Raw genomic sequence first — 12626 nt, 5'->3', positions numbered from 1 at the left:
AGGCTGATGAGAAATTCTGTTGTATCCCCTTCAGGAGTAGATAAGGGCTGCTAAAGCCAACTATGGAACTTGGATGTTTTCACCTGGCTAAGGAGAAATTATTTAATTGACAATTTGTCTCTTAATTGCTAAGGAAACAGTTATTCCAACCCTTTGGTTGAGTCTTACTCTATTTTCTATGTTGGTTTGCATCTATGCTTCAGGAGTTTACATCTATTAAAGGCTGCAAAGAGATGTTTTTTTTTTAAATAGATGTAAATCATACCACATTTATTGTCCAGGTACTGCTTAGCATATGGAACTTATAAATAGTAATTTTAAGTACTGTTCAAAACTAAAAAAAAAAAAAAATACTTTTAAAATAAAAGAACAGACACAAGAAATATAAGAAAGAATATTTTACTGTTTATACCAAATGACCGCCATCTCCCAGTACAATTTATTTCTTAATAGTCTTATAATAAACTTGCTGCCACAAACAAATTGATTGAAGAAACCTTCATGTTTTCATTTTAAAATAAAATTAAAACCTAACAGAGAACAGTAAAACTGTATTAAAACATCCCGCATATTTCATCAGATTTCTTTAACATATAAGAGGCTTTACAAGAGAAATGATGAGACCTCAGGTCTGCTGTATATCCAGAAGTCAAAAGATGTGTTGTTTTTGTATTAAATCAATCCTGATAGTTATTTTCACTGAAAAGATTAAATAATTGGGTTGGAAAAACAAGTCAAACTTTTTCAACAAACAAAATGTCTTCTTCAAAGTCTAAATCACACATGCCATTCAGCCTCACCATCATGCACTTCAGAAACAAGCAAAACAAAATATGACAAATCGATTACAGTCTATTTAGGAGGAGCGCTGATTTGGAGTTACTGCCATGTCAAAGCGTATTGGCAGAAAAATCCTTTGGATATGGATTTAAAATAAATATATAATAGATAAAACAAATGATCGTACACATACATGCAGAGGCCTAAAGCTTTCAACCAGAGGTGTTTCCTTTCTGGACATATTTAAAACATAAATCCCATAAGACATTCTTTTAACTGTGTGTTCAACTTAACTGGAAGAGACATCTGGTTTTGCTGCGAGTTTAAAAATGTACAGACAAGTTTGTATTTGAAGGTAACTCGAGAGTTGCATAACGGGCACAGTATGCATACCATACATTATGCATGACGCAATGTCCATCACTCTATTAATACCCACATAAAAAAGATTGTGTAACTCAGGGGTCAGAAAATACAAGCCCCAAATATGAAGCTGTCATTTTTTTTTCTTCATTAGGCTGACATAGATTTTTGGTCTTAAACTACCTGAAGAAAAGGCAGATTTTAAACCTTAGGCTGTGTTGTCTACATAACAAGGTAAAGTCCATCTAGAGTCAAAACACTTGTGCTCTTACATTACAGATTCTGTCCTTTGAAATAAAATTACAGGTTTATTGCTAAACATGTAAAAAACAAAAACAAAAAAAAACAAATAGGACATGTAGTAACAAGCCCCCTCAAAAAAAAAAAAAAAACATCTGTACAATTCACTATATATCATCATGGCCATTTTCAGAAAGATTTAAGGCAAGTGGATCGACTACTTTTTTGCAACATGGGCTTCATCAAGCTTCATCAAGCTTTATTGGATCGTTGCCTCTCTGCAAATGAGAAGATATTACTAAAATAATGTAAATGCAACCCATTACAGTACAATTGAATGATTCCAACAATCTAAAAAAAGAGAAATAGTGCAGATAGTTACAGATTGTACCTTTGGTTACTCTGCAGGAATAACATCATAATCTAAAGAAGAAAGTGCATTTTTCCCTCTATACTATGAATAAATTTGGCCTGGAATCGTTTTTGGCAAGTTAGCCCACCAATTAAACTTTCCCATGTCCATACAGTTAAAAAAAATGATTTAAGATAGTCAAAACAAATGATGAAGAACATCCTTAACTCTTATCAGCAGCTGTGTGTGCTCTACTTTCAGCAGCATGGAGAAAAGCTGCTTTCTCTACACAAACAGCATCACAAATCCCCCCGTTTGGGTAATGATTACAGTAGCATGTCATAGTTTGCAGGTGATCTCTAATCAAAGTGTCTTATTTTAATTGAAAATTCTAAAGTGTTGCCAAACAAAAAGATAAGCTGGAAAAGGGTTGGTCACAAACAGTTGGTCACATTTCTCTATTTAAAACGACTTAAGGACTCTCACTTTAAGATTTAACAACAAAAACAAGAAAACGACTGCATCCGCAGCACAGTTACACTTCAGCAACCCTGCGTTGATGCAAATCGACAGAACTCTCCATCCAGAATGCATGTAGTTCCACTGGATGAAATGTGAAAAAAGCTGTACTTATGTTTAGCCCATTTGGAAAATATTTGATTGCACAATAAATATTTCAATCTAAAATATTTCATATTAACTATAGAAACTATTTTAGGTTCAAATATTGACTCTTTTTTTCCTTACATAAAAAGACAGTTTCGGTCGGAAGAACAATGATGCACAACGGATACGAGAGCAGCAGAGCCTCATATTCATTTTCCAGCATGAATAAATGCACCATCTGCAGTGTTATATCCCCCTAAAAAATTAAATAACCCACTGAGTGTATCATGGTTTCTATTTTGATTTTAGCTGGACAACCCCCCTCCAGAAAAGTGTTTGAGGTCCAAGAGTATTGTTTTGCATTGTAGTGCACATGTCCATCCTCTTTGCTTGGACTCTTTTCTTGAGGTGAAAGGGGGAGTTTAAACTTTCCGTGTGCCGGAAGGTTTGTGAAAGAAAAAAAGTCTCCAGGTAGATTACATGGCTGAGTCTTTCTCGGCAGAAAGGACTGCTTTAGCACCATCTAAGCCTCGTTTATCGATGAGCGGCGAGTTTTCCGGGATTGCAGCAGATTCTATCCTGACCTCCCCGAGCTCCGTTACTCCTTCGTGTTTGGAAGTTTTATCCACGAAGAACTGCAGGAGTCCTGCTCCGAATGCGTCACCCTCCACGTTCAGAATCGTGCAGGTACGGTCACTAAAGAGGGACAAAATTGACAAGAAGATTTAATGCCAGGAACAATCTGAAAAGTGCAAAATGGATTTGCACATATACTTGTTACACTTTTCACTTTTTGTATTTCTAAAACAATGTTGAAAGCCAAATATCATGCACCATTCACCTCAAACCTATGCCCTGATTTGTGGTCTGCTGTATAAAACAAAGTTCTTTGAAGTTTGTGGATGTAATGTTATAAAATGCAGGTTCAAGGGGTACAAATGCTTCTCCGAGACGGTGAATGCAGGTTGTTTACTCACACAAGCCAGTCAACAGCCAGGATGAGAGAGATGTCAGAGGTAGGTAGTCCTATTGCTTCCAGGATAATAGCTAGGGTCAGCACACCACCTGCAGGTATACCTGCTGCTCCGACGCTGGACGCTGTAGCTGTGACCCTAAAACAGAAGGCACAAATGTCACTAAACTGTAAGATGTACAAAGCATTTATTACAAAGCCAGAGCTGCAAATATATCAAAATGGTTTTTAAGTGATCTGTGTAAGGGGACATACAGGATGGTTATGACTTGAATAAAGTTGAGACTGGTGTTGTTCAGCTGGGCGATGAAAACCGCCGCCACACACTGGAAGAGCGCAGCTCCGTCCATGTTGACGGTGGCGCCGATGGGCAGGATGAAGCGGCTGATGTGCTTGGAAACGCCGTTTTTCTCCTCCACGCACTTCATCATGAGAGGCAGAGTGGCAGAGCTGAAGTCAGGAAGCAGAGCAGGGGGTGAGTGAATGAGACTGTGTGTTCTTTAAAGACAAGAGAGCCTCAGTCTTTGGATATTTAACAACCCGACTGAGCAAACAGATGAGAGTTAGAGGAAAAAAAAAAAAAAAAAAAATACCTGGAGCTCGTTCCGAAAGCCGTAGCCAAGGCTGCTAATATGCCCCACAGGAAGGTGTATGGGTTCTTCCTTGTAATGATGAAGTAGATGCCTGGTAGCACCAGCAGGCCATGGATGGCATGCCCAATCATGCAGCAGGCGATATATTTTCCCAGGCTAGCAAACAGCTTGCCAACGTCATCCATCTCCACAATCTTACCGGCGACGAGGAACATGATACCGAGAGGGGCGTACCTGCAGCCAGACGAGAAAAAAGAGGACAATACTGTAGATCAGGTTTCTGGAACAGGGCACAAAGGAAATGTAGCTCACTGATAAACCTTACTTAGCCTATTATCAATGCATTGTAATAAAAACAACATCTGACAACTAGATTTACCCAAACTATGAAAGCAAACTCTAAACTTTAAGAAATGGAACGTCCTGGATTCTGTACTGTTTGTAAATCTTGCTTTCTATTTACCGGGTACATAAAAAAAAGGCAAAGTGTAATGAGATCAAATAAGTACATAAATCTAAGCCTCAAAATTAAATATTTTTATTATAGCAGAATTACTTTATAGGATTCTAAAAAAAACAACCTATAAGTTGTTCAAACTGTGTGTTGTTTTCTAATGGACTGTACATTTTATTTTACATTTTCCATTCAGTATCATCATCTTCACATTTTGACATTTTTGTTGGGCTCTCTTAGTCAAAAACAACCAAACTTTGATGTTTATATCTTCTTACCACATGATCCAAGAGACCAGAACCATGGTGGCCTCATTAAAGGAGTTAAAGAACCGGATGAGGATCTCTCCTTCCTCACCCAGCTTCCTCAGAGCCACGCCAAAAACAATCGCAAAGACAACCAGTCCAAGGATGTTCATGCCATCTTGCTCTGATCCAACAGGAACCTGAAAAAGGTAAAAGTTTAATTTAACAAAAAAAAAATCTATATTGCAGGAAGAAAGAAAACATTTAAAAAATCTTTAGAGCATTGCTGCAAAAAAAAAAAAAACGTACCTTTTCCCCTGTGATGTTCATGGTTTCATTGCCTTTTAAATGCTTGTAGGTTGTTGCATACTAGGTGGAAAGAATCAGCTTATTAGTTAAGAACGCCCAGAAGCACATGAAACACTTATCAAGCTACTTTTTGTTATGCAAGGCTGTAAGCTAGACTGTGGAAATAAATCACAGATTAAAAGTTCAACACCTACCGACTGAAATGCAGCAGACACCAAATTGGAGGGGAAGATGTTTCTGTGAAATAATATAAAATAAAACACAATCAATTATCTCTTTTCACAAATCCACACAGAAAAAAAAAAAAAACGGTAACTAAGCTCAGTATTTAGGCACTTAATCATCTGTGTCAGCTGAGGATTCTTTGTGATGCAGACAGCTCAAAATGACTCAAAGAACTAAACTATTAATCCTCTTTACTCCTTCTGTGCTCCTATTATTTAATGCCATGGAGGTAAGAACTCTGACATAATGTATGCAAAAGCTTTTGGTACTAGTTGGTACAAACTGCAAACAAAATCTCCCAAGAATTTGCAAAACCTTGTGAACTTGATTCCCTTGGAGTCGGTTAAATGATTTAGAACATGAGGGATAAACTTCACAAGCTTCTACTAATCAGCCAATCATTGGAAACATCAGACTCAAACATCATGTGATGAGGCAGCCGTCTGCCATGTCTGCAGATGAGACAGGAAGGCTTCAAATAACGGGGAAAATGGAATGATACTTGGATTTATGAAACTATCGTTCATCTAGTCAAACATTTAACCGTTACTCCTGTTTTCCATTCACCTTATTTGTTTAATCCAATAAAACAAAACAAAAAATCCAAACATGCTCTGGCTATAAAACACATATTAAGCAGCTGGAGACAGATAATGGTTTAAAAACACGCTTTGATGTTAAATGGGAACATTTAATCTCTTTATTTTCGTTTAGATTCAAAACTACCTCGATAAAAAAACTGGCAGAAGCTTTTTTGTCGATTTTATATATTATTGTCACTGAAGGAAAAGTGCATTTCATTCTTATGTTAGACTGTGTGTAAATAAAAGAATAATTTGCATTGAATAGTCCTTTTTTATTAAGTTATACGTTTCCTGTGACACAACTTGAAGAAATACACCCCTGAAATACAGCAGTTTGTTGCCTAATTTCTGAAATAAAATAACTTTTTAATTCCCTAATATATTAAGAGGCAATTTTATAGTTTGCTTTGGACACCAAGAAGAGGATCCACACATTAGAAATGGTGTCCAATGCATGTGTTTCACTGCCCTTTTCTCACTTAGGCATACAGCAGCTCACACCTGAAAAGCTCTACTTCCTCTTCCTTGTTTTGGACGTTATTTTGATTTAAATATTAATGTGAAACTCGATTCGGCTCATGAATACCTGGTTCCCCTTAAGTTCTCCTCAGCTGACTGCTGTATTTAAACTCAGTTACAGAATGTGCCCCTAGCTAAGACAGTAAATGGGACATTGCTATGTAAATTGTGAGTTAAATGACAATGGTGTCATTGTCATTCCAATGTGACTGGAACTCACACACACAGAGTCATCACATGTTGCTGCAAAGGTGTGTCTTAAATTTGTCTGACGTCTTGTTATAAGTTTTGTTGCCTCCTCCAGGGCAACGAGAAGAATAAATGTTTGACTTTATAAACCTTACAGCTGTTATTGTTGGTGATCATTAATACAGATGAATGCCAAACAAACAAGCTTGCTCTTTTTATTTGTTTTTGGTACATTATATGTAGGGGCACACTGGAGATAAGAAATGTCAACACGGATGCATGGGAGTGGCTGTGAACTTGTTAAAAGTAGTCCAATGATGCCCGGCCTGGTGATGTGTTCAGTTTTATGAATAGAGTGACTTTCATGGGACAACAGCTCAGATCCCCCCAGAAACAGAGGCACCAAGACACAGGCAGGCAGATGGGGCGCCCTCTAATGACAAACCTACTGTCTGATAAGGATAACGTGGAAACATTCATGTGTTGGAAGATAAACTTCCTTTCTAACATGAAACAACTGATAACTGGAATCATGCCGCACTCAGAAGGCCAGCCGAGTAAGAAACTTGTTTCCCAAGTTATCTACAACCACTACTACTACTACTGATAATAATAATAATAATAATAATAATAATAATAATACACAAAAAACTAGGGTTGCAACTAACAATTAATTTGCTAATCAATTATTCTGTTGATTATTTTTTTATTATTCAATTAATAATCTGAGTGCAAAACGTTCTTTAAAGAAGATTTTTTGCAGCATTAAACCAGGTGAGACTGAAATCTTTCCATTTCTGGCTTTCTCTATAAAATATATTGATGGACGAAAAAGGTTTTTTTTTTTATTAAAATGTTATATAATATATAAAATATATTTTATCAATTTTTAGTATAATTACTGCTATAAGTTGTTTGCTCTGTTACCTAAAGGCATGTTTTAGAGTCTATACTCCAGTTAACAATTAATTGATTACTAAATTAGTTGACGATTATTTTGCTAATCGATTCATCAAAATTTATCCAATTAATTGTTTCAGCCCTATAAAAAAGTATTAGTAATCCTTCCTTTTTATGAAAGTAAAAAGTTAACCTGCAGCCTTTATGGGTTAATTACATTTATATGTTACTTTAATCAGAACTAAACATGGTGGGTTACAGAAACAGTTTTATTTTACAATTAGTTCTGCTAGAGTTGAGACCCATATTTTTTTCTAATTATAAAAAATAAAATCTCTTGAGTAAAATTTCACAGTTACTTCATTGCTTCCTGTTTCCCAGCAACCCCTCCTGTTTTCTTCTGTCAGGCTTTTTGTTTGATCTGGGACTAAAAGTCCTCTATAAAAAGAATAATAAAGGGCAGATTCTCTAATTGTTTCCAGGCATTTAAAACCCTCAAAAAAAAAAAGAAAAGAAAGAAAGAGGAGGGAGTGCCTGATTTGAGGGTGCAGAAAAGATAATTTCAGGAGATGATGTTGCTAATCACACATCTGGTTTTACAACATGTTCTGATAAATACTCAGGTACAGGGAACTCTTCATGCCTAAAGCATTGCTGCAACTTTAATCATCATTGTTGTTCTTTCAAACAATGACACCCTGCCCCATTTTCATATATACGCGGAATCCCTTTACCAGCACATGTCTAACAACAGAAAAGGTTAGGCTAATCAGAGGCTCATTTGCATGCAGCCTTAAGGATTATGTCAGTAAATAAATAACATATTATGCTTTAGATTTGCATTTTAAACACAATAGCTCCTATGGAGGTTGGTTGGTGCTGCAGGAGGAGGAGCAGTTAGGAGATGTGGGATTTCCATCCATTATTACTGGAAGCTTTTAGCTGAATGATTTCTGACCTCACTATTAAAAGATATAATCAAACATCTAAGGAGTCTTTTTAGATGTGGGTTTCTGGCCCTGGAATTGCTTTTTATTGTATATTGATGAAAAAGTCCTTTTTAATTAGAGGCCAGAGTAAGAAGATGACTTATTAACTCATATAAGCTTGTTATATAACTAAAAAGAATATTAAAAAGTAAAAAAAGCTTTTCTTTTTCCTCTCTTAAATCTTTTCCCATTAAATGTTTCTAGATGATGCACATTTTAACCATAGACTCTTTGATATTTTAAGTAAAGTAACAGCTCCCTATGGGTTAAAATTAAATTGTCAAAAGATGTTGCCACTGCAGACTCTGACTCAGTTGTTGCTTTTCTCTGGGCACTTTTTTCCACCTACAAGTGAAGCAACACATGCTACATAAATATGACACATGGATATACAAATAAAAGGTTTTGAATATATTAAAAAAGAGAAAGAAAGGAAAAATAACCTAATTTTAATGCCAATAAGCCAGCAGGCATATTAAATTAGAGACATGTGAGTGCAGATTATTGCTGAGGCACAAGCTTGAGTCTAAATATAATCTAACCAGACACTACTGTGTTACAGGCTGGTTTGGTGAGAGGCTGTTTTCTGTTAACGGAAATCCTCTGACATCACTGGAACAGAGGGTGGAGAAACTTGTTTTTTTGTTTGTTTTTTTTTCGCCTATTCTATTCATTTATTTTATTTTTAGCATTGCGCATACCACTCATGACCAGGAAGTCCTTCAAAATGAATGCTGCCATTCCACGTGGAAATAAAAAAAGCCACATAAGTGATCATTAATTATTACATCAATATTATAATAGAACAATAGAATAGTTTAGGAATGCATCATTGGCACATGGAGCCAGCATTTTTAAATACTGAGACCAGTGTACAGTAAGTTGATTATGCATGGAGGCGGAAAGTTGGTCTGGGGAAGTCGAATGACGAGAGGAAGAGAAAAAAAAGCTGATGCAACCGTTTGTTGTACTTACAGCGCGCATTCAGGTGAGCGAGCGCGCGTGCGTAATGGCTGTAAGAGTAACCACGTTTATTCCCTTTGAGGAAACTTTGCGCGGGGCGCACATAAACAATTACGCACAAAACCTTACCTGATCAAGTCTAGGAAGGAGTCGATGACTTCTTTGGTAGCCGGGACGTCGTCGGTTATCTCACTGACCACCTTTCCGTCGCTCACGTCCACGTTTCCCGGCTTGATGATGAAAGCCATCACCACCCCGATGGATGAGGCCAACAAGGTGGTCACCAAGAAGAACAGCATGGCCCAGCCGCCTAACTTCCCCAGAGCTTTGGGGTCGATGCTGGCCGCTCCGGACACCAAGCTGCACACCACCAGGGGGATGATGATCATCTTCAGCAGCCGGATGAGGATCTCACCAGGAAAGCCGATGTAGATCTTCTGGGTTTGGGTCAGCGACACGTTTCTCACACCGAGCCCGATAAAGACCCCCACCAGGACCCCGGCAACGGTCAGGATCACCAGCAGGTTGGCCATGACGATCCTCTTCACGCGCTGGGACAGCGGCTCCGGGTAGCCCTTCCTCTGCCCGGGCAGCCCGTTGGCCAGCGGCTCATCGTGGTGCGCCTCGCCGTTGGATGCCTTGATTTCCTCCAAGTCTATCTTCTCAGCCATGTTGATCAAAGTCCTTTAACTCAAAGACTCAACTTTAAAGTTCAAACTAAAGTATTGTCTTTGAATGAGGCGGGAGTCTCTCGAGCTACAGCGTGGTTTCTAAACCAGTTCCTGTCTTCCGAAGCACATATAAGGCTCACATTCAGCCGGCATTTAAACCGCCCCTTTACGTAAGAATGGGTGTGAGCTAAAAGGAAACTCGCGTTGGCTGCTTAATTCCACCCATTAAAATAAAACTTCATGGCGTATGTGGCATCTTATTGTGTTTCACATTCACGCAAAGAATTCAGTTTTAATGTTTGAAAACAATCAAGTCACAAAGATTTAATACTTCTATGGCCGAAAGGAGACAAACTAACCTTTTATTAAGCACACAGCTGTTACATCATGCATAAAACGTGGCACTACAAAACAGTTTCCTTTAAAGAACATATAATTCTTTTAGAAGAACCTTTAGTGAAAAAATACTTTTTGAAATGTTTTGATTTCTTACAAAAAAAAGAATGTATCACTTAGAAATTAAAGTACAAGGCTATGAGAGAGCACACCATACCATGAAATGTAGCTCAATCTTCACAGTTTTCTTTTTCCCTTAAATATTTCTATTAAACTTAAACTGAGTAAATATCAAAATCAATGTTCAAATTAGGAGTCATTTTACTGAGGGGATTTTGATTTCAAAATGCCATTTAAACCAACTTAGCCCAATTTCAAAATGTATTTGATAGTTTCAATGTATCCAGAAGAACTGTAAATAATTAAATTTCTGATGAATGCTATCCACAAACATAGAAAATACAGTAAAAGTAGTGAACCCTCAGGAGTGTCACCAAAATCTGTTTAAAAGCAATTCACAACTCATTCAGGAGGTCCTACAAAAACTCAAAACACATCTTAAGCATGGCAGGCGTCGCTTTCTTTAGTTCTGGTTAATTGAAGAAAAAAATGCAGTTCATTACTTATCTCTTACTAGTAGAAAACTAAAGTGGACATCTAATGGCTTTCTCCTAATCAAAGTTCCGTGATTGATTTAAAATGTCCCTATGTATCATTAGTTCAACTTTATGATTTTCTCTAGTCCAACTGTTTTTAACGTTCTTTTTTGTTTCTGCATTTTTTGTTTTATTTTATTTTTTTCCTACTTGCTGTTTTATTTTGCTATATTTTATTCATGTAAAGCACTTGGTATTGTCTTTGTACTGAATTGTGCTATACAAAAAAATGTGCCTTGCCTTGCCTTGCCCATGATATATCAGAATCTTAAATTACATTTCTTTTTCTAACTAACAATTGGTTGAATCCAGAAGGAAACTGGTTACCATTGGTTTTAATCAATGCTAGCAGATTAAAATCGACTAGATATTAGGGCTCTATTTTTTTGCTACTTGTTGTTGATTTATGATATAAAACCCTGATAAAGTAAATATAATTGTGGTAATAAAAGTAAAAGAGGTCCAAATATTTTACAAAGTAATGTTATCTGGACAACGGTTCTGTTTTTTTTTTTTTTGACAATTTGAGAGGACCGTGTATCCTTCTGTAAAATGCACCTCGCTAAGATGTAGTATTGTCAAAGGTATCAAGGCCCAAAAATATCAATACTCAAACACTGTATCCAGATACATCACTGATTTGGGATGGTATCGATTATAAATGTTTGCATATTTTTGCAATTGTTGTGATTTTAGATTATTTTCACATTAAAAGAATAATACCTTAAACAAACTAACAAAACATCAAATTGTGTTATTTTTTACGTATATATTTTACATTTATTTGAACACTTATTTAACTAATAGAATCTCTGATTCTGTTGAGAAAGAACGTTTCATGTTGAGATAGAAAAACGGGAGGTTCCCATGTTAATAAATATGTTTTTTGTGCTTTAGCCATTTTTTATTCTCATCATATTGAAAATGGTATCAAGTATTTTGCTGTGTAGCTATATTTAGTTTGAAACGTTAGAATCGTGACAACCTTATAGTTGGAAAAGATATTGCATCTAAATCTGATGTCTGAACTTATTTTAATTTTTTTTTTTTCCAAAATTATGTTCTAACCTTATAATTTATTATAAATATAGGTGCTTAAGGGTGTTTTGCATTCAAAATGCAGCCATTAGGACTAATCCCCTCTCTCTTTAATAAGAGTGGCAGTTAAAGTAGGGCACACTGACATGGTAGAGGTGGAGGATTTCTCTGCCGCTTTGCACTGCCACTGGATTTGGATGTCACCTCCGTCCTTTGGGTGTTTATTTTCTTCTTTATGGAGAATCGATTAAACAAGTGTATATTTATTTGCTTTGTGCGGAAAAACATCAAAGTAATACACCAAAAATTCACATAGAGCGATAATATTATCCACTATCCTAACGTGTCTGTATCACTGTGCTGTTTCTTTTCTAATCAGTGCTGTGATGAAAAAACAGCAGAGATGTATTGCGTAACTATTTTCATTCTGATATTTTCCCTTATATGCTATTTCAAAAAAAAGGTCTGAATGAAAGCAATGAGCAAAACTGAATGACTGAGAAAGAGACAGTAAGGTAACGGTGTTAAGTTTCTCTGAGAAGGAGGTGTCCTGGCTGCCACCATGCAGTCTTTGGCAAGATGTGTTTTCAACTGTAACTCAAGACAGACACTTATTGTCTAGGAAACAGAGGCCTACAGTC

General features: G+C 36.6%; 1 protein-coding gene across 1 annotated transcript; it reads right to left on the bottom strand.

Annotated features, from left to right (window-relative positions):
- Positions 1–383: 383 nt before the first annotated feature.
- Positions 384–10085, bottom strand: slc1a5 (solute carrier family 1 member 5). Its single transcript, XM_038298574.1, has 8 exons — positions 9414–10085; positions 5110–5152; positions 4916–4975; positions 4640–4806; positions 3908–4141; positions 3570–3764; positions 3319–3453; positions 384–3037 (listed from the first exon to the last, which is right to left on the bottom strand). Exons 1-8 carry the CDS (start codon positions 9953–9955, stop codon positions 2818–2820), a joined length of 1596 nt encoding a protein of 531 aa, XP_038154502.1. The 5' UTR covers positions 9956–10085; the 3' UTR covers positions 384–2817.
- Between the last annotated feature and the right edge of the window lie 2541 nt (positions 10086–12626).

Source organism: Cyprinodon tularosa, unplaced genomic scaffold, assembly GCF_016077235.1.
Source record: "Cyprinodon tularosa strain WSP-4 unplaced genomic scaffold, ASM1607723v1 ctg41, whole genome shotgun sequence".
NCBI lineage: Eukaryota > Metazoa > Chordata > Actinopteri > Cyprinodontiformes > Cyprinodontidae > Cyprinodon > Cyprinodon tularosa.
Note: the sequence above shows the minus strand (reverse complement) of the source record. Positions and strands in the feature narration are given on the sequence as shown.